Source organism: Epinephelus fuscoguttatus, linkage group LG8 (assembly GCF_011397635.1).
Source record: "Epinephelus fuscoguttatus linkage group LG8, E.fuscoguttatus.final_Chr_v1".
In the NCBI taxonomy this organism is placed as follows: Eukaryota; Metazoa; Chordata; class Actinopteri; order Perciformes; family Serranidae; genus Epinephelus; species Epinephelus fuscoguttatus.
The window spans coordinates 35218889-35241787 of NC_064759.1; the positions used below are offsets into that span (position 1 = coordinate 35218889).

The following is a 22899-nucleotide window of genomic DNA, read 5'->3' on the forward strand; positions in this document are numbered from 1 at the left end:
GTAGGGGACAGTCAAAGGGGAAAAAGAAAAACTATTGAGCAGACATTTATGTCCGAGCCGACACACACCTTATCTGAGAGGCAAAAGAAAATGGTGCGCTTTGGGGGACACTCATTTGAAGAGGACTTGGCATGGTGTGAACCGCAGGTTAAAGACTCGGGAGTTGATACGTGCAGTAGCACTACCCTAAACGAGGAGCATAGCCATAGTGAGAAGGTACTGAGACAATCTAGCCTGCATTTTGTTATTATTATTTATGACCTACCCATCCAGTCTTTGTTTGCTCTCTGTCACTCAGTGTAAATAGGTGAGATGTTTGTTTTTTGGATTTTATTTGACGTTGTTTAAATTGATTTCTCTTGCGATTTCGTTCCTTTTTGTTTTTCGGTTACTTTTGGCTCCACCTTGCTTGGTGTTGCTGAAAAAGTCTTTTGGGGGCACCCTCTCTGCTTGCTACTTGTACTTGCTGTTTTGCTCCCCAAACAGAAACTACACATCTTTCAGTAGTTGTTAAAGAAGAGCATTGACACACAACCTCTCTGTTTGTCATGGCACACAGGAATGTGGGTCTCTCCTAGTTGCATGCTCGTTCTCCTCCGTATGTTGTGTTCTTGCTCTACAGCGGTCCTGTTTAGTGCAGTAGGAACACCTTTACTCAGGCCCGTCCCTCTCACTCTGCTGCCCTACCCCACAGCACCCAGTCCAGACAGAACCCGCCCCCCTGCCCAACTTTCCACTCACTTCTATAGCAAAACCCAAATGATTGTAAGCACACGAAACAGGGAAGACTGGATTTGTTTTGCACAAAAATGAAAACATTTGTTTTTCTTTTTTCCCTTCCACTGCGCGTCTGTGATTTCACCCTCTCTGTGTCTCATGGCTTTATTCTGTGCCGTCTATTTTTCATCCTTTTTGATATTTAAACTGGCAACTCATGGTCTACCTCATTTGTTCTTGTATCACAGATGATCTTTTTCCCCCCCTTTTCGCTGTCTGCTTTCCCCTCAGTACTCCACTTGATGGTGGTTGTATGTTTGTGTGTAGTGAGGCTCTGGTCTTCCTGCTCCAGTTTGAAGAGCTGGTTTGAGGAGGAGTGTTGGGGCTGCTTGCTTTACTCTGCATGGGGCGCTGCATGAAGCTCACTCCACCCTCACACTGGCAGGTTCACACAAGCTCTGGAAATAACACCTAACACTGAGGTGTTAGATGTTATTTTTCATCAGTAGTTTTGTCCATTATTATCTTGAGAATACAATAATCCATCTTGTAGAATTTAAATAACTGAGCAAGTTCTGATCTGAGAAATTAAACGGTGTTGATGACGCATCTGAGTTTGTGTGAACTTTCTTCCCTGAGTGAATAAATACTTTCCCCATGCCCCCTTTTCACTGTGGACAGTTGTCTGCTTTGGTCTAAAGTAATCAAATTCAAGTGGATGAGTTGTTAAACAATAGGTGTGTTGTTGCTCTGACCTTGTAGCACCCGGTGACGTGGCAGCCGTCCAAAGATGGGGATCGCCTAATAGGGCGTATTTTACTCAACAAGCGCATGAAAGATGGAAGTGTGCCTCGAGACTCAGGAGCTCTGCTTGGTCTAAAGGTGAGCTTGTAAAGATTCTGTCTACCCATCTGTGTGTGTGTGTGTGTGTGTGTGTGTGTGTGTGTCTGAAGGTGTGATGCAAACACATCCAAATACTAAACAAACTATGGTCCTGGATGATCAGACTTTATGTTATACAATCATCATTATACTTACAGTCGGGTTTTAACATATGCATATTTAGCATATAGTAGGCCTACACAAAATATGTGTGGGAAAATGTTACAGGTACAGCGTTGGTTGTACATTTATGTTAACAGTATTATAATTTTCAGCTGTGAATTCTACTATTCTGTTATTTTTGTGTGTGTGGCTCGCTGATTTTCTCCTTAGCTTCCAATTATTGATCACATCATAGTGCTACTCAGTATTAATATTCATTAAAGACTTGATTATGTTCCTGATGAATATTAATGAGCAGCGTTTGATATTGAGCTGTATAATTTTCTGAACTCACTCACATTGAACTACTTTTAATGAACTGCATTCGGCAGCCCAGAGGAAACAAGTCGCTCTACGACCTGTCACTGTTGCCCGAATTTGACAATTAAAGTATTATTTGCTCTGCACAGTTAATGCAGTGTTATATTTTGAATTGTACCATCACAGTTCCCTAGGTATTCACATTTTATGCTTGATGTGTGTATTTTTCTCATGCCTTTAGTGCTGTACAGCCTTTCTCTGTTCATCCTAATTTTGCATTACATGATTTAAACATTTTAGTCTGTTACTGCAGTGTTGTCATGACAGAATATAAAAGATTTTCTGTTGTGGTAGATTCTTTGGTTTCCCTTCCCTTTTCACTGGTGCATAAATCTGTAGGTGGTGGACATTGGTTAAAAAAAAAAAAAAAAAAAGCTGAGCAGCCAAAGTCCAGAGGAGCATTGTGGGCCATGAAGAGAGAGAACAGAGAGTGGCAGGATGGGGAAAAATCATTACTGATTGAATGAGCCTCCTGAAATGGCATGTTTGTGTCTTCTCAGTGCCTCCGTGCGTTTCTGTCCGCTCAGCAGTAGCCAACCAACTCGGCAACCCAGCCAGTCAGTCCATCAGTCAGGCTGCCAGCCTCGCCCTCACTGTCCATCTCTCTCTCTCTCTCTCTCTCTCTCGCTCTCTCTCTCTCTCTCTGTCTCTCACTCTCTCTTTTTCTCTCTGTGAGCCTCCTTCTCTGGCTCCTGCCTGTTACATAAAGCCATTTCATTTAGCAGACTTCCCTAAGCTCCTTTGTATGTTGGCATTCAGCTGCCATTAAGAGGGATTTTTATTTGTATGATGCCCATGTAAGCTGAGCAGAGTGGAGTACAGCAGCTCAGGACTGTACAGTACGGCTCTAGCCCACGGGCCTGCACTGTTACAGAACCACAGAGCAGCTCCAGAGTGTGTCCCTGGGGAAGAAGCCATTGCCCTGAACATTTTTTAAAAACAGAAATGCACTTTTACGATTGACCCCTCTCCTTAATGCTTTCATTGAGGATTCATACCTTGCAGGCAAAAGCTAAAGCCATGACATCAACAAGATACTTTGAGGGAAAACAATCTGTCCTCTTCTGCAAGCTGCAATGCACGTGATACAACTTCATAGGTTTTGTCATGAAGAGTTTGCGTGGCACATTAATGCTACAGTTATAACAATCCAAGTTGAGTTCTCACATTTATTTCAGTGCTAATCCAGTTACCTCTCTTCTTCTACAGGTGGTGGGCGGCAAGATGACAGAATCTGGTAGACTTTGTGCTTTTATCACTAAAGTGAGGAAAGGAAGTCTAGCAGACACTGTTGGACACCTTAGACCAGGTATTGAAAACACACACACACTTTTATAGAAATATAATTAGTTGATTTGGTAGTATTCAGTGTGCTCTGGAGGAACATGATCATGTGTGTTTTCTGCACTTGCATAGAATATTAAAAAATCCTATGTAACATTCAATATCAATGGTGTTTTTGCAGGTGACCAAGTGCTGGAGTGGAATGGGAAGCTTTTACAAGGAGCCACATTTAAAGAAGTTTACAATATTATTCTAGAATCTAAGCCTGAGCCGCAGGTGGAGCTGGTGGTCTCACGGCCTATAGGGTGAGAGCTCACAATCACTGTCACACACACTGTACTCTTCACAAGACTGTTGGGGCAGAATGTTATTCAGTGGCACCCTCAGAAATTTGGCCAGATGGGCCCACTGAAAATTTTTGGGGTGGCACACCAAAAGCCCATAACTTAATTTCAGGACTTTAATTATTCTGTTCAGCTAATTAAAAACTATGTCAATATAGAGACTTCAGGGATTGCATACTGATATACTTTGGTTTCTTATTTTACAGTTAAAAGGAAATCTTTGCAACTTTTATGTGCATATCCAGTGGTATGTCACAAGCTCATGCCCAATGCATCCTGGTACATGTAGTCATTACCGGTACAGCTCTGCAAGCAAAACTCTATGTTCTCAGTAAATATTTCCTAGGGATTTATTGCTTCAGTTGATTACATTTACCATCAACACTGATTGGACATTCACATAACAAGTGGCAAATTTTCTCTTTAACGCTATTTTCTGATGTGTGTAGACTAACACCGGTGCAGTTAACATTTTGAGTTTCACAACAATCCTGCTTTAATGTGTTATGTATCTACACATGTCAGGTGATTCATTGTTCTTCGAATAGGCTGGATGTCCTTTTCCTAAAAAAGGACATATATATACAGCTACAAATTGAAGGAGTACATTGATTGGAACAAACCTTCTTAAGGTTAAAAACACTACACAGAGGCCTCTTAATATTTTTGATCATTTTCATGAGGAGGGGGGCAGCAATGGTATCAGGGTGGCCCCTCATGGCCACCATTGGTGGTGTCACTGATGTTATTGAACAGTAAGGGGCACTGGCTTATAGTAACTCAGGTGGTAGGCACAAGGGGTAATTAATTACAGAATTAAGTTTATATTACTTTTTTAAACAACTCAACAGGCACAGAGTACCTCGTTTCTTTGGTTACATCATGGCTTAAATCTTTTATTTTTATGTCAGGAATAGTTTCAGAGTCCAGAGTGTCTATCCACCTCTTACCAAGTGAATACTGGGAGAGCTTTCAGGCTCATGTGACCATGGAAATCAGTTAGAGAGGATAATTATTTTTATTAAGTTAAATGTTGTTCTTTGGGTGTTTCAGGTGTGATTCAGTCACTCAGATAAGATAAAGATTTTTTTTAAAATAATTCCTTACAGTAGACGTGAATGACCAACATATATATTCCAAACTAAAACCAATTAAAGCAGAAATTATTCATCAAGTTGTGACTACATCACTTTAATCCATATTTGTTTCTGTAAAGCAATCACAGTTCCTTTGTCTGTGGGCTCATTCAGGCCACGTCATTGCCTGCATTGCTCAGAATAACTTTGAATTGAGTTCTCCATAATATGGAGACTTGAATTAGGAAATCTGAGAGGGAATGTAGCTTGTGTTCTCACAGAATGTGTTTGTGAACGAGTGGTGCTATCTTGTTTATTCAGCATCTGTTCCCCTCTCCCTCCGGCTCTGTCGACTCTGTCGGCTGGGCCCTCATATGGGACCGTACAACACCACCCAACAAAATGAGAACGTGCCTCCTCACTTCTTCTCTCTCCTGTTCTTGTTTTTGAAAAAGGGAAACTGTGGGAATAACCAGCGACACCTTTGCTTTGCCAATTCCTATATCTGACCTGCATTGTGTTGCTGAGGGAGCTGCTGGGTGAATGAAGACTAATGCGGTGCTTATGGTCATTAGAGCACAGTGCAGTCAGCATTAGCTCAAATTGATCCTTTCCATCCCTTCCTTCTCTCCTGTCTCATAGACTCATGCTCTGTCTCTGTGTTTTTTTCCAGAGATATTCCAAGGATACCAGACAGCACACATGCACAACTGGAATCAAGTGAGTCTTGTCAGAATCTTTAGCCTATTTCATTATCCCATTTTATCCTATTAATCAGCCCAGAAACATCAAGTGAAGTAAATGTCTAAGAGTTGCTTCTGTCACTCTGCCTCTTTGTGTCTCTGTCTTTCTCATGGCATGCTGTCTTGCCCTTTTTCTGTCTCTCTTCTTGTCCACGTCTTTCTGTCCTCCATACTACCATCCCCCTCTCTCATTTTATCTCTTGATGTTACTAAAACCACAAACTAAAGCCAACATCACTACCAAATCATCTAACTGTGTCGTCTCTGCCCTGTCAGGTTCGAGTTCTTTTGAGTCTCAGAAAATGGATCGCCCGTCCATCTCCGTCACGTCCCCCATGAGTCCCAGCATGCTGAGGGACGCCCCCCAGTACCTGTCAGGACAGCTCTCAGTAAGTGACCTCAGCATGACATACAGACCACATTTGAAATCCTCTGGAGGGACTGAACAGTAAGATTGCTTTGCTATGAGTAATATGGATTCTTAAGTTCATGTAAGTATATTTTGGGATGCACTACCATACTCACATTGTGCATTTATAATGCAACTCAAAGTGTAACCTAAATCCTGGTTCAAGCCAATGGGCTACCAGGCACAGCTCTCTCACTCTGCCGGTTCAGCTGGCCCTTTACCAACCCAGCACAGGACTGTAGATCAGGTTACTGTGTGTGTTGTCCATTATCTAGTGTAAAAACCCTCCTGGGTAAATGGGTAAAGGGCTGCATTAAGCAAGAGATAAATCAACTCTCAAATTTAGGGTCCAGCAGGGAAATAGCTTTAGCATCTAGGTCAACACCTCTAGGACACGTTTTTCTCACAACATTGGATTTGAAGCCTGATACTACTGCCAATCCTCACAATCTTAAAGGAAACGTTCAACCCCAAAATCAAAAATAAACATTTTTCCTTGTGAGGCTCATTTATACTCCCTTCACTTACATAAATAGATTCATTAATTTCAAAACATCAGTGTCCTCATACTTCCATACGTCCTTTATGATGGCATAGATACATCCACTATATAGCTCTAGGGGGCAGAATCAAAACTTTTCGACAACAACAAAGATGGCAACGCTTTACCTTTAAACAGATGCAATAGAAGAGATGGCGGTGGTCTGTGAGGCCATTAAATACATTGGTAGAAATGTGGACAAAGAATACTTTCCACTTACCAATTCATTCCATTCTGCCATTTTTTAAATGTCTTTGTTGTCTCCTAGTCGTATCTGGCTTGAACTACACTACACTGCCTCCACGATCTGCGGTGGTACTGCTCTGTTTCATCTGTATGTGTAAGCTTTCAGAAAACGTGAACAAATATGGATGAAGTGAACACAGAGGACAGACAGATGGCTCCATCCATGTCTGTATACATAGCTAATGTTGAACATGAGTGAGCCCTTACCTATAGTGCTGTTTATCAGTCTAGATTGTTTTGGTGTGAGTTGTTGAGTGTTGAAGATATTTGCCATAGAGATGTCTGCCTTCTCTCAAATATAATGATTATCTTGGGTAACCAGGTCATGATTTCTAGAGAGTGATATTGCTGTTAAGTTTTTCAAATACATTTTTTTTGGCGCTTTGAGTGCAACAAGTTGACTGCCATCTAGTTCCATTATATTCAAGTCATTTCTACAGCCGCTATCTTCAACACTCAGAAACTCACATCAAGCAATCTAGATTGATAAATACCACTACAGGCAAGAGGAAAAATATGTTTTTTTTTTAATGTTGGGCGTGAACTGTCCCTTTAAATTTTGAACATTTCAAAGTATTATTAGCGTTTGGTGATTTGGTACATCAGGAAAAAGGCTGATTCCAATTGCTGTAGTGGACTGTAGTCATTTCACTTATATTGATACCTTGAATACTGTGTCAGCCAATTAAAAATAAGCTCTGCAACCCCACTTTCTGTCCAGATGCTTCATATGTTTCCAAAACAACTGATTAGTGAAACAGTTCAGTTCATTGACTAAACCTCGTCAGATCTGCAGTGCGTGATGAGTAATTCTACACAGTAAAGAGCTGTCAGTATGATCTTTTTGGAGCAGTCTTAAATTGTGTTTAGGGATAACAAGGGTTTAACGTCACTGTGACGCAAGCTCCGAAACAGAGGAGAAAAGGTCCAGAGCAGAGAGAGAGATATGATCGTGAGGCACTGATAATTACAAAGGGCCTATGCAGAGCAGAGAAGCTCAGGGATAACTAATCAGAAAAGCAGAGAAGTAAAACTATAATAAAGAAATATGACAAAGTAAAATAAGACTAAACCCACTGGCCTAAATTGCCCATCTAAAACTACAAACTTCTGTTGTTGTTTAGAGTGTATTGTGAGTTTTTGTTGTTGTTTTGTGGGGTTTCGGTTTTATTGCATTTTCTTTTCTTTTTTCTATTTCTTTTTTTTTTTTTTGCTGTTTAATTTTGCTTATCCAGAGCCAAAGCCTTAGTAGAAGAACAACGCCTTTTGCCCCTAGGGTCCAGGTAATGGGCCCTGTCTGAAGGGCACAATCTCTATTTGGTCTTTGCTCATTGACTGTTGACTGGCCTTTTTTCTGTTTCCATACTTTGGAAAATGCATTCGCGGGGAAATGGCAGCTTCAAGTTTCCCTCTCAGTGCAGTGCATTGTGTCATTTTCTTCAATTTGATTTCTTGATATCACTGCTATGATGAGAGTTATTATTACTCATTTTAACCCATTCACCTCATTATTCCTAGGTAGTGCATGCTCAACTAATCTGAACACATTTAAAGAGACACTCTTCCATTGCCTAATTTGACACCAGTAATTGACCGTACTTTGTGTCATGCATTTTAAATCTTTGGCAATGCAGGAGGGTGTCTCCCTGAACTTCCTCAGGACAAAGGACTTGGGTTATTTTCTGCTTCAGTGTGACATGAACCCAGGCCTGGATAATTCTAACCCCCCACACACCTCCAGGAAAACTCCTCCATGTGCGAGATGAAGTAATGTTTATTAGCAGCTTATGGTTGATGGGTCTGCAGTTTCATGTTGCAGTGAAAAGATACCAAGTTCACCATCCTGTGTTGGAAACCAAATTGCATTTTCCCTTCCAGATCAGAGTTTAAGCAAATTGTACCTTCCAAATAGCAAACTCCAAACGTGGCAAAGTTTTGAAGGCTTTCCTTCGCTCTGAGGGTCTCCTTTAATCTTTTACCTTTAATATCACTCTGTCTTTTCTGTGCCTTCTGTTTTATGACATCTAGTAGAAACACTTTGTGTGTATCTGTATTCTTTTTTCAGTTAGCTTGAAGGTTAACACTCGTGCTTGGAATTTTGGATATTTATCTGTGGTGTTGTGCTTAAAAGTACCCTCAACAAGCTCTTTATGGATCTGATGTGAGAATATTATTGTTATATCATGCATGGGTTTTCAAATTTAGAGGGGTCTAACATGGACATTTAGTTTGAGTGGCGGTAATTTAAAAAGTAGGGGGTTTTTTTTGTGTGTGTGTGTGTGTGTGTGTGTGTGTGTGTGTGTGTGTGTGTGTGTGTTCATGTGTATACTCTTGGAAAAGCTTGTATGTTTCAGTTAGTTGACTGTAAAGCCACTTAAGTTTGTGTATTTCAGTAGTTCACTATCAAACCATGTGTACTGATATAAAAAATATATAATATATATAATAACATCAAGGTGAATATTTTCAGAACTATTTGACCAATTCACAGACAGTAAAGTATATTCTTATTTGGTAATATCTGGTATTTTGTTGGGCTTCAAGTTGAGAGATGATTTGGTACAATTTGTTTTGCCATAAGCCCTCTGCAGTCTGTTTTTGCCTACATGAAATCTATTGACTTGTCTTGAATGCTCTTTCTTGCGTTGCTGCATGTGTAGCTGGTATTTTCAAATGGTGCAGACCCTTTCCATGATCATATTTTTAAAGAAGTATGGACAAGAGCTTAGAAGTTTTTATTTCTCATTTCATCTACTTTCTGTAAGGCCTCAGTTGGAGTGTTTCGTTCTTCTAAGTGTCTTCTGTTGCAGTCCATACTTCCCTTTTAGTGTGAACTGTCCTCTATTCCTTTTGCAACAGCATGATTGATTTCTCCATATCAATGCCCATTGAATATCTGAAAGAACACTATGAGAGTGATCACTGGTAGACAGTATCATTTCAGCAGAGCACACTGTTAATTTGAGAGCATGTTGTCTTTAGCATTTCACTTCAGTTCACTTTAAAAATGACATTCAGGCCAAATGCATTCAATATCACCCAGTAAAAAGATAATTTTTTAATGACATACATTGTTTTTTTTAATGAAAAAAAAAAGAAATACATGGATGTGTAATAAGCATAGCACCATGCACAAAGGAACATATTTTTTATTAAAGGAGGGTCTCTTTAACTACAGAGACTAAAATGTCACTCAGATTTTAATATCTCATTTTGACATTTGTAGCATTATTATATCATATTAACATTGATACAGTAAGCGCATATTTTGAAGGAGCACTTAAGCTCTGATAAATTGCACCGCCAAGCATGAGAGCTGACACCACCTTAGCAGGAAGACTTCCTCCTTTTCCCTGAAGGGTGAATACAGGAGAAGACTCTATGCTGTAGTTAAATGTGATAGGTCTCAATTAAAGAAGACACAAGTGCACCTGTAATAAATTTATTTATAATTTGATGAAGTTGTCTTCTCCTGCATTAGTCCCTCTTGTGTGTTTTACTCCTGTTGGCCCTAAGCAGTCTCTCAGCAGGATTGTTTTGCTCTGCCCCTGCAGGTCAAACTGTGGTATGACAAAGTGGGCCATCAGCTAATTGTCACCATCCTGGGCGCCAAAGACCTGCCACCCAGGGAAGACGGCCGGCCCAGGAACCCTTACGTCAAAATCTACTTCCTCCCCGATAGAAGGTAAGAGAAGGAACAGTTATTATTACCATTTTACCCACCCACTCACATAAAGGTCCAGTGTGTTGGATTTAGGAGCATCTAAAATAAGAATCATGGTGTTTTCATAACCCTAGAAAAAGCCACTTATTCTATATCTACATTCATAGCGGGTTGTCTCCCACTGAGTTTGCCGTGTTCAACAGTGGCTCTAAACAGACAAATCAATCACTGGCACTAGGGTCATTTGTGTTTTTGTGTTTGCAAGTCAGCCACTGTAGTTGTCCCACACGCTTGACATATGGAAGAAGTTTCAGTTCTGCAACCTCACTGCTATATGCCACTAAATCCTCCACACTAGGCCTTTAATGTCACCTCAGTTCAACTGAACATTAGTGGGTCAAACAAAGTTATTATACAATTTAGAATATGGATTGTGTATTAGTGTGGATTTTTTGGAACAGTGATGTGATGTCACAATATCATGTATCATTGTTTTTGGCCATTAGCGTCAGGAAGGCTTTCCAGATATATGTGGATGCATCTAATTACTTTGTTGGTCATTCACTGCAGTTTTGCATCATGTTAAGCAGCTCTTTGTCATGCACTGATAAAGACTGCAAGAAGCGGAACATTTTCTGGGGGATAGTACAATCATCTCGTCATCTCATTCTCATCATCAGCATGTCGACGTGATGTGCTCTGTGCTGTGTCGTGTTATTGATCTGTTGTATTCGTGGCTCTCCCCTATCATGGTTGTAAATAAAAACAGTTTGAATTATTGTTCCTCCAGCGACAAAAGCAAGAGGAGAACAAAAACAGTAAAGAAATCCTTAGAGCCCAAATGGAACCAGACCTTTATGTATTCGCCGGTGCACCGGCGGGAGTTTCGGGAGCGCATGCTGGAGATCACATTGTGGGACCAAGCCAGGGTGAGGGAGGAGGAGAGCGAATTCCTGGGAGAGGTAAGAAAACTAAACCCCACCCATCAGGGACACTCACTGACAGTATCTCAGCTAATCCTCTTGAATGGGGTCAAGCTCTTAATAAAGCTCTTGGCCCTTACAAGGTTTTTGGTGGCGCAGTCCTTGTCCAACATGGACAACGGGCTTTGATGTTTTTATTTACTGTGTTAAACCTATACGATAAATAAACACACCTTGGCAACAGTGAAGGGATTGATTCTAACTGTGGGTGCTCTATGAGTACTGTGGCAGTGTGTGTTGCTGTATTTCCATCATTGAGAAAAACTATGTTAGTTTTTAACCACTAGAATGAAGACATGTTTTGACCATTTTTTTCCCTCTGGTAGATCCTCATAGAGCTGGAGACAGCTCTTCTGGATGATGAGCCCCACTGGTACAAGCTACAAACCCACGATGTGTCCTCCATCCCGCTCCCACGTGCCTCCCCGAACACGCAGCGCAGGCAGCTCCATGGAGAGAGTCCAACACGACGGCTCCAGAGTATGTAAACCATCACTGACACATGTCACACACCTCTTACTAATATCTTCATATCAATCCATATGCTAACATCAAGCGAGACTTTAATAACTTTACAACTTTACAAAAACAAAGACAGGACATTATGTCGTGTGACTATATTTCGAAACTTACTCAATAATCTTTTTAACACTTGTGTACACCAAGTCCAGATGATGTGGCTACAAATTAAAGTAAGAATGAAGAATAATTGAAGTCATTTTCATTTTGTTTGCACTGCCCATGTGAACATAGGGAGGATCATTCTGTACTTTTCATTCTGATTCTGCAGTCTCAGTTTACCAGCATAAACCCAGTGCAAGAAATAGGGCACAACATGTGAAATCCTTTAAAGACAAAAATATATTCCAATGTTCAGGTGATGCTACTGTGGCACTGAGTAGGTCAATTTATGTTGATTTCCCACAGTAAAAGTGTTTTTAAAGGTATACAATGCAGGATTGTCAGTTACTGTTTGTAAACACGCTCACCAGAGAAAATGAAAGTAAAAGCCAACCCCAGATTCATTCTCATTTGGCCTTTCGCCTTACTATATTTGCATTTTTCTGCACTGTGTCTCTTGGACTTTTGCTGTTTATGGTCTGGCACCTGGTCACTACCTTTTTATAAAGCCCTGACCTCATCTGAGCTCTGTGGGGTACACAGCCATAAACGTTTCAAACACAGAATATAAGAAGAAAATACAGGCAGAGGAGAGAGTCTCTGCAGATAGATACACTGCCACGTGCTTCTTGTGGGTCATAAGCGATGGTTGAGAAGGATTACTTCTATATAAGTCAATGCTGACATGGACTTTGTTGCCATAACTGGCATGCAAGGAACAATGCGGTTACAAGACAGCCAGTGATTAGTGTTCAGGTAAATAGAGTCAGGATAAAACCAAGATGACTTCAGTGATTCCAAATTCTTTCAGTATTTCAGTAATTATTTCAAGTGAGTGATCAAGCTCTGTTCCTTCATATAGTAGATCTAGGCTTGATCAATTTTCTCATTCCTAATAATAAGTATAATTTGCAATTGTTCTTGTTTACAAATAAGGGTCCAAATACAATATGATTCTGGTCCCACTGGTTTTATCAAAGCTTTAATATCCGTTGTAGTTTATGCAAATTTTGTTTTTGTCATGCATGTCACATCAACCTTACTGCTTCTGCTTTTACAGACAAAGGCTCATATTCATACAACTCAGGTAAAGGCCCCCTGCACTCGCAGGCAGTGCTACTCTATGGAGCATCTGAGTGTTCTCTGTCCATGCATCCTTATGCCCTGATTCTCCGCCCTTTTCCCATGAAGGGTGCAAGTCTCTGCTACCTTACATGATATTCAATGAGCGGGATCTGGTGTAAATTTCACACTGCTTGTTTAAAATCCACACAGGGTATCAGACACGTGCACACTCCAGGGAAACAGAGATTTAGGACACAGTGGTCTCTCCCTCTCTGTATATTCACCTGTGAACTATCTCACAATCCTATCCTGCAACCCAAAACTGTATCCTGCAAAGCGTGATGTTCTAAAAACCCAGGCCAGTCCTGGCAGACACAATATACTTTCATTTTGACCACTTGTTTTTCCTCTGTGATGCATATTTTCTTTTATTATTTTGCCCGCTACCACTATTTCCCCCTTTAAGAATGCACAAAATATTTGTCAAACTTTGCAGCCCATTCTACTTCGCTTGTGTTTGTGTGACTATTTTTGTGAGTATGTTCTTGAAATTGTCATGGGATACATTAGATGACTCTGTTGCTGGTGTGGCACTTACTTACTATTCTTAATCTTTCAGAACAGTGGTGATATATTTTGTTAGAGAAAGGGGAAAAAAAACGCTTTGATTATCTTTATGCATAAAGCATAATTTTCTAGCATCGTACTTCCTCTAACCAAACCCCAAAATAGCTCATTTTATGGCCCCTCTCTCAACATTGTTACATTCTTTGACCAGATCCTGGTTAACATGCTTTAGAGGACTGTACTGTAGTCTGTGCTATACAGGACTGCTTCACTGTGCTGCTTCTACAAGACACTTAAGGCTTGCTTGCTTCCCCCACCAGGATGATTTTCTGGGCGTTTGTGTAAGTGTGAGGTGAAAGAGCTGACAGCTGTAAAAAGTCTCCAGCCAACTGAGATGAGAGGTTGGGAGCGGCACTGCCAGAGTGCAGCACTTGTCATTTCTGATAAAGCACACTTGTCCAGCTGATTTAAGTTGACTGAACGGTGAAGGCGGTGGGGGGGGGGGTCATTCTTTAAAGAGAGGGGGCAGGGAGGGGTGATAAGGCTACTGGGGGAGATGAAGAAAGAGTTGTGACACCATATCACTTTTCCCACCCCCACCCTCACGTGTAAATTAAATGATTGAATGTATCATTCAGAAGTGCCACAGTTGAGATGAAGAGAGATATGTTGTTTTTTGTTGAAGTGGAGCAGTGAAATGCAGCATTATTCGTTACAGCTGGCGCATATTTTCACATATATTATACTAAACACTCTCTTGCTGGACTGTTTGTTGTATTTGTATTTGGAGTGCTGTGATGTGAGTACATAGGGTGCATGTCTTATTGGATACCATTAGATCCTTCAGTTTAACCAATAAAGATTACAGTCAGACCAAAGAAGCTAATACAAAAAAATGGGTGAATAAATGAACTAGGGAATGAAATGACTTCTTCCCCCCTGTAGCCCCTTCTTTTTCTTTCTCTCCTTATTCAGTTCTGCACCCCCTTGTTTCTTCTGTGTTTTCCAACATTTCTCTGTGTCTCTTTATTTTGAAGGATCCCAGAGGATAAGTGACAGTGAGATCTCAGACTATGATTGTGAAGATGGTGTTGGGGTAATAACAGGTAATATATTATTGTCATATTAACACTTATGAGTGCATGAAATCACTCCACTCCAGCCAGTCTGGAGGTGAAGTGACAAATAGTTTTTAATGTTTAATGAGATGTTTCACCAGGCGATATTGTATTTTTTAAAGTTTATCTTAACCTTCCCAACTACATGTCACCATCCATCAAATGCTTCCTAGTCTTGAACAGCATATAACACTGTTATATATCATATTAGCAGGGTAAAACGCTGCAGCCCATCAGCAGCAGCACAGCGAGGGAGCACTGGGATTTTGTCTGCCTCTGCACTGCTAGTTGCTGTTCTGCTGTACTCACCGAGGCTCCAGCAGCACACCCACGCTGCACATCAGAAAAGGAGAAGCTCTGCTCTGCTGTTACCAGCCAGAGAGACAGAGAAAAAGGCAGAGAGAAAGACTGAAAAGTACTTGAAATGTGCCCACATTAAAGATCGACCTCGAAGGAAATTATTCTGAAATAGTTGGCAAAGCCACAAAAACAAATATACAGGCTTGCTTTTGTTTTCTAATGCAAATGATAATGTTGGCAAGTGGTTTTCTTTTAATATCCTCTTTCAATTAAAATCATCCCTCTTTTTTTCTGTCACCTAAAGACCAAAGAAATTCTCCTGACCTTGTTTGCAGGAAAGCTGTTGGTAAATTGCAGGATGGAGACAGCTGCCTGCATTGTTGATTTAGCGTGTGGTGATGTTTCATATCCCCATTTGCAGATACTGGCCAGAGAGAAGAGGAGAGGGAGAGAATGTGAGACATAGAGAAGAAATGCTTTGGACAGAGAAGAGAAGAGATTCAGTTACTGTAGCAAACGCCTGACAGACAGAGCATCAGCCTGGGCTCGCTGATGATACTGTAGCTGAGGGAAATCCCCCTCCACCCTCTTTAACATTCTCATCAGCCCCTCACTGCCTCACCATGCCAGTCACCTTCACTTCATTCACAGTAAAGGGAAATACCCCTTTGCTCAGCTCTGGTCGCACCCTCCTATTAACACAGGCTCCAGCACATCTCAGTTTAGCCTGCAGTCTTTGCATTAAACTGCTGGCACTCTTACTTTCAAATGGAGAAGAAAAACATGTTTTCTTTGCATTTTATCTTATGGTACATTAACTGCCAGGTCTCTAATTGTCTAGTACATACAGCACAGCAGGCATTTTTAATAGCAAACTGCACACCAGTAATTAATGAGCAGGTTATGCATACTGAATCCTGTTTTACCAAATATAATTTCTGTTATTGGACTCTGTTGATGCAATTGAAATTTAGAAGTGAAAAGTCAAATTTTTAACATTTGTACAGTACATTTATCTTGCTTTGACCCTCAGTCGTGTTCCCCACTTTCACTCTGATGCAGCCCACTCATCTTGTTAAATCCTATTAATTGTCAGTAAAGGTTTTCCTCTTTGTATGTACTTAACAGGCAGACTGTACTCATGCGTGAAGCAGCATGTCAAGACGAAGAATAGATTTAATTTGGCTCTGCATGGAAGTTGATTGCTCTGCTGCAGGAGGCTCTGTGTTGGAGCTGCTGTATAGAAATGGCAGATGTGTTCTTTGTTAAATCTAATCTGCATCATAATGAAGCAAATATATTACTCATTTATTCTTTTTTGTAGTTTTTGTTTATTAGAATCTGTATGAAAATGGTAGAAGTACAGTGCAATGGCAATGTAATATTCAGTATTTCAGAATCTGACTTGCATCCACTTGCAATCAAGAAGGATCATTTAGTTTAAAATATTGTTGTAACCATTATGCACAGCTGCCTCCCATCTTATCATATTTATATGTCAGACTTCCTCAAGTGAAGGTCAACATTTCTTGATGATTGCCTCCAATTTTTCCTACCTTTCCTACTTTTCCAACTTTTGATTCAGGGTTTTCTTTAACTCATTTTAATGTGCTATACACTCTATTGAATATCAATCAACTTTAATAGTGCTAGGCATTGACCTTAACCACGGCTGCTAGCCATGTCTGATTAATGGTTAATGAACTCTTTCAAGTTCAGTGGACTAATCAGTCTTGCAGAGAAATTCATTATAATGTTTCTGATTTTCTAAAAGGCTATTTTCATGTTTAATGCACAATGTTAACACAGCAGATGAATTCCACCTTTATTGAAACTTAGTCCTCATCTTTTGGAATATAGAGACTCAACATAATGAAAAGCTATGCCTGTGTAGATTAGCATTTAGCACAAGTTTTATAAAGTTTGTTCTGTTTCCTCCATGTTATTACAGGGTGGGTTTAAAATGGATCTGCAGCATTAACTATCATCATTTTTATTATCAAGTGCTGCAGAGTAGCTATGTCACTCGCAGAGAATTCGCACAGTGTTGAAGTTAAATTAGCGTAGAAATTTAGTGTTACGATTGTATTTGTCCGCTGCAGTATTTTTGGTTTCAGAACATTAATACAGAACCATATTGAAAAACCAAGACCCTCTCCCTCTTCATTGTGTCCCTCTATCCTTCCCTTTCTGTCTTGTCTTCACAGACTACCGGCCAAATGGCAGAGACTTCCAGAGCTCCACATTGTCTGTCCCTGAGCAGGTGATGTCGTCCAACCACTGCTCTCGGTCGGTCGATATTAACCGGGCACGGTCGCGCTCTCCCAGTGTTCCCCCACCCTCCAGGTAACTATTGTTCAGTCCTCTCCTGGGCTTCATGTCTGGGTGGACACTATGTTTTGTTTTCAATATGGATGTATTTAACACCCTGTCGATATCTTGTTGAAAGAGGATGCCTTAATTTCGTTGCTAAGGGATCTTCAGGGTTAAGGGATTGTACTGACTTCCAAGTGCCACATCGCCCTTATGTAGGATGCAGTATTTCACACAGTTACTCTGAACACCTCACATAAAAATGAGGCCCCCTGGCCAGTAGGGGGCAGTGTATGTGGTGTTTAAACTACATGAGGGGTGATCCAGTCCACTTCTGTCACACAGCAGAAGTCTGGACCCAGCCTTTGACCTTAGGCCTTCTCAGTACAGCTCCTCCACTAGAGTGGACCACCACAGTGTGTCCGAAGATAACTACTCACCTGACAGGTACACACACACACTCCAGCTTACACTTGTGTGCAGTGGATGCATGTATATATACGGGCATGCATGAACAGATGCTGACAAGCACAAGTGGGGGCTGTTGAGTAGTCATGCAGGAAGGTGTTTATGCACGCATACACTTATGCACGATGCCGTCTGCCTTGAACTCTGTGGAAGATGATGTTGTGTGTGAGTACTTTTAATCTTTCTTCTATTCCTGCTGTTAAAGAGCAACTTTCTCTATTCCTTGGAAATATTTAATCATAATATTTTTGAGCTGATACAGTGGTGTAGATTTTTTTTTACCTTAATACTTGCTTCCTCTATATTCCTCTCATTATTATTCCAAAGCTCCAAAAGAGAAATGATATAGTGAAAACAAACAAACACAGCAAATAGCCAATAAATAGTATGATCCGTAAAGATAAAAATGAAGTTGTCACTAGACTGATTCATCAGAAAAGTTGTATCACAGTTAAATTCCAACATAACCACCAGACTCTGGTAAGACTGCACTGCGTAAGAGGAGTAATTAACAGTTAGGTTTTTCCATCTCAGAATCAGGAGGCTGAAATTATGCAGGGAACATTTGGAGCCAGCGCTGCAAATGCTGCAAACAGTATACATTATTTGCATGTATCTCACTATCTTTATGGAAAAGGTGGTCAAGGGGAAGTGATCAGTTATCCTCCATCAGCACTTATTTTCTGTGAGGGTAGGAAAATGTTGCTCCAAGAGTCCAATCATAGCCTTGGCACTGCCAGGCCGCAGCTACTTTCCCAAGTCAAATTAACTTTATTTGATATTTCTGAGGCTTGGCCTAAATCAGTGTCAGACGCAGAAAATGCACTTATCTAAATTGTCTGGGACAGTGCTCACTTGAGTGTATTTCAGCTGCTTTAATTAACAGTGTCCGGTTATTTATTGAAAACAGTTGAAAATGACACAGGAAATGAGTCATGGAGAACTTGGAATTGTACCAGAACTCTGACGATATTAGAAGAAAATCTCATCTGGAATATGCATAGCTTTTTGTGATGCTGCTATTTTGTTAAAACTTGTATCTTTTTGTTCTCTGTATTTTCCTACTTTTTATATGTGTCTGTAAAAGTAGAAATCTTCTGTAATGTGCATGGTCTTATGTTTTTTAATCATTCAGTTGAAGAGACATCAAGTGGGTTTAGGTGTTTGGACTGTGCTGTTCTGTTCTTTCCTGCGTGAATGCTGCTGGTGTGTTTGGTGTACCACTTTCATCTGTCTGTGTGGTGAAGCTGAGGAAGACATCTCCTCACCATCCGATTTCTCAGCCTCTCTTATCTTCCTCGCCTGTTTTTCCTCTTTGAAACTGTTACATCAACCTTTCCTATGAGCTTTCTCTGTCTCTTTACATCCTATTTCTTTGAGGAATCTCTCGTTCTCTCTCCTTTGGTTTCCTCACCCCTCCATCTGTCTGCCTATGATTCTGTCTATCTCCAATTCTTTCACTCTCTCTCCCTCCTTTCCTCCTCCTCCTCCTCCGTTTCTTCCTCGGCGCCATCTCAGATCCATCTCTGTCTTCTCTCCTCCCTCCATGTGGTTGCAGCCATTTTCTCACCCTACCTCGAACCAGACATACTCAGCCTCTTGATGATCCTCAAAAGGACCCCAGGTAGACTTTTACCTGAGCATGCATGAAGCCCCATCTCTGCACCTTTCCATCCCAACACCCCCTAAACTCCAACCTATTTCAATTGGGTGTTGAACACATGGCACTGGCACTATGGCCTAATTTCTATCACTACAGTCTATGCCTCATACTATGCTTGACAGCCGTCCTCCAAGCTTAACTACACTGTGTTGAAGACATCACACATGTTTTTTGGATGCACTGAAGAGGCTGCTTCTTATTACCAGGCCATTGTCAGTGCCATCAGTGTTGTGTTAAGTATATACTTCCTCTGAAAAAGATCAAATATATACATAATTTGTGTTACTTTTTAGTAGAACAGTATATTGAGAAAATGAGTGACTCTGTGGCCATACACTTCATCCATCCAGTATCAGCTTTTTCTCTCTTTTTATTATCTCAGTCATTCCCATAGAAACATTCCTCTCATTTTGCTCCAAAAATGTGCCATGTGAGCAAGTGTGATTCCATGATGAGCAAATTCCTCATTCCTCTTTTCGTTCTATCCACTGAAAGAGTGACCATGGCAATACTGAAAATGGATAAGTGTTCTATGGTTGTGAACTTTTGTCCAGCAGAGGTGGTTTCTCCTGCAAACATGTTATATTCATTGTATAGTGAATAGCTTTCAGTTTATATGTAATCACTGTGGATCTGTGAAATAAGTGGGAATATAGAAGGTGTACTCCAACTTTTCTTCCTTTCCAGGTTATTTTTTTTCATGTTACTTCCCCTTTTGCTGAAAAAATTAAAAATGCTGACCAGTTGTGATATTTTTTCGCCAGCCGCAACCATCGCGTGTACCCAATCTGCAGAGAGGAAGCAGTCAGGTTACTGCGTTCCACTAGGATGGCCCGCGCCTATTCTGAAGGCGCCTACTCCTCCGACTATGACTATGAGAGGTATTGACATGCACTGCTGCTGCATCCGTGCATCCGCCATCTTGTGGTCTCCTCAAGTTGTCCCTCGTCCGTCTTTAATTTATGCGTGATCGTACATGTGATGACAGAAAATGATATCCTGTCTGATATCGGTTTTTGTTACAGCGTCATCACAGCTCTGAAGTTGTGTAGATGTGAAAAAATAATACACAACTGCCTCTGTATGTTGAGGCTCAGAGCTATTTGTGTTGCTGATGCCAGCTCTGTGTACACTGGTTGTTGAGTAAAGTGCTGGCCAATACCTAATTGTCTCTTCGTGGATGTCCTTGTTTATGTACCCATGTACATTTTACCAACAGCAGTATGTTGCTCAGTGGTGTGTGTGAATTGTAGTGTTGTCCTTCTTTACATTCTATTGGCAGCTGCTTATTGCTCACCAATGGCATCGCTGATGCATCGCTCTGGGCTGCACAGTAGCTTTGTAAATTCTGTGTGTGCCCTTTGGCTTCTTGTGTCTGGCCAGAATGGGCTGCCAGGCTGTTCCAAGCACCCATAGAAAGGCCTGCTGACACCCATCCATCTCCAGGACCCACGCCAGCGTCCTGGTGCACCAATAAAAAGAAAGAACTTGCATCGTCCCCCCCCTTCAGAGAAAAGCTGTAAATGACTCCACTTTTCTCCGTCTTCAATCTTTCGCCTGCTGCCATCTGGCTTTCAGTCAGGAATAACGTGATGTTTGTGCCATTTCTCTCCTCTCCAGGAGGAAAAAAGTGATGAGTCCTCAGAACCCAGCCCGAGAGCCTGACTGACTTTATTAAAGTGTCACAAAGTTTCCCTGAGGCCTGGCTTGGCTTGACTTCAGGCTCAGCCTATAGCCTAGATAGCCATTAATGAGAGCCCTCCGTCTTCTTTTCTCTTCCTTTCTTTCTGTCTGAACCAACAGAGAAAGGAAAGTAGCTAGCATCTTCACAGAGGTTGTCCACAGAGGAATAGAATAGATTTCCCTCCTCTCTTCATACAGACACAGTTTGTTTCTGTCTGCAGCCAGACAGAGTAAAAGCAACACTGAGAACTGAAAAGAAATGAGGGCAGAAGTAAGAAACAAAAGGCAAGTGGAAGAGGAAAAACAAACAGAGATGGGCCTTTTGGCAAGTGTCTTAGCTTAGGTGATTTCCCCCAAGAACATGAGAAAATGTTTTTCATGGTTCTGTTGTTTAAGTGCATCGCCCCAAAGTATACCCTGAGTGGAACAAAGCCTGCAGCGTATACACATCAAAACAGCAGCCTCTCCAAGCACAGAAAACTAATACTTTGGACTCCGTGTGAATCCAGTGAGAATATGGCAAGCAGTGCCATTCAAGAGTGCAGTATGTGTATGTCATGATTATATCCATCAAATTACACCTAATGAGAAGTTTGATTTGTAACGGACATAACCTTCGCATTATCCATAAATCTTTGGCCATAACAAGCTCATGATGTGAATCCACTAATGATTATGTTGACCATCGCTGTAAATGACTGTAGATAAAGGATGTTAAAGGCTACTTAAGGTCACTGACTGATGAGCATTTGTTTTGCTATTGGAGACAAAAAGGACATCTCCTCTACTGGACAATTTTTCATACTGCAAAAGGCTACAGACACTATAAGACTCTGACAAGATTGACTTAATTAAAGGTCAAATAACTGAAAAGATTCTAAAGAAAAAGTTTGTCTTTAACATTGTCAAACATTGTCAACAAAGTCATGTTTCAGATGAAATCTTTTGGTGTCTGTTAGCCTTATTAGAAGCAGCTGACACCTATTTGTATTGTGCAGACACCAACATGTCTCCTGCGCTTTAGAATAAAAATGTTATAATGGTTTAGTTAAATCCTGTTTATCTTATTAGGTATAAAAACTGTGGAACATTAGAAAGACTCAAGATTTCTGAATTTGTACAGTTTCACAAACAGTGTGCATGCTCTAAACTTCTGTACTCATGAAAACCCATGTCCAAAGGCCAAGTTGAATATTTCCTTCACTTGTTATTATACGTGCAGTGTGATGTAGTATTATGAAAATGTTTTTTTTTCTTCATCTTAAGAAACCTCACCTGCTCTTTTTTTCCCTCCAGCTCTTCAGATCAACAAGATTTGCCTTAATCCTCACTGTGCCAAAAATACTTATCACGACTGGGCATTTTTTAGGAATTAACAGATATAACAAGCCAAATGCAATGTAAAGATACACTTCACTTTTCCCTCACATTTCACTCTACCTCAAACAGACTGCAAATGAACACTCACCCACCATGTACAGAGAGACACCACATGGTCCCTGCCAGTTGTGCACAACCTGAGGACTTCACTGTTTTGTCACTACAGAGACCAGAAACCACACAGGGTCACTTAGCCCTCTGTCCATACTGTCTACCCTTAAAAAAGCAATTTAGCGACTTATGGAAAATAAATGACAAAGCTGTAATGTTAAAAGTAAAGAATTGCATGTTAGTTGAATGAAACTGTCAACTTCACCTGCAATTCTGTAACATTGATTAATGTTGTTAC

The 22899-nt window shown here is 40.8% G+C and overlaps 1 protein-coding gene across 43 annotated transcripts in view; it reads left to right on the forward strand.

Annotated features, from left to right (window-relative positions):
- rims2a (regulating synaptic membrane exocytosis 2a) overlaps positions 1-22899 on the forward strand; it is a 162284-nt gene that overhangs the window by 92842 nt on the left and 46543 nt on the right. For 11 of the 43 annotated variants that reach the window (XM_049584481.1, XM_049584484.1, XM_049584485.1 and 8 more), the window contains 14 exons: positions 5-216; positions 1480-1599; positions 3292-3391; positions 3548-3671; positions 5460-5506; positions 5806-5918; positions 7961-8008; positions 10280-10410; positions 11159-11351; positions 11699-11852; positions 14663-14731; positions 17251-17389; positions 17702-17803; positions 20252-20368. In XM_049584481.1, the coding sequence (XP_049440438.1) occupies positions 5-216; positions 1480-1599; positions 3292-3391; positions 3548-3671; positions 5460-5506; positions 5806-5918; positions 7961-8008; positions 10280-10410; positions 11159-11351; positions 11699-11852; positions 14663-14731; positions 17251-17389; positions 17702-17803; positions 20252-20368 (1669 nt within the window). The remainder of the gene's footprint in view (positions 1-4; positions 217-1479; positions 1600-3291; positions 3392-3547; positions 3672-5459; positions 5507-5805; positions 5919-7960; positions 8009-10279; positions 10411-11158; positions 11352-11698; positions 11853-14662; positions 14732-17250; positions 17390-17701; positions 17804-20251; positions 20369-22899) is intronic. The other 32 variants (XM_049584501.1, XM_049584515.1, XM_049584505.1 and 29 more) reach the window with 13 other exon arrangements.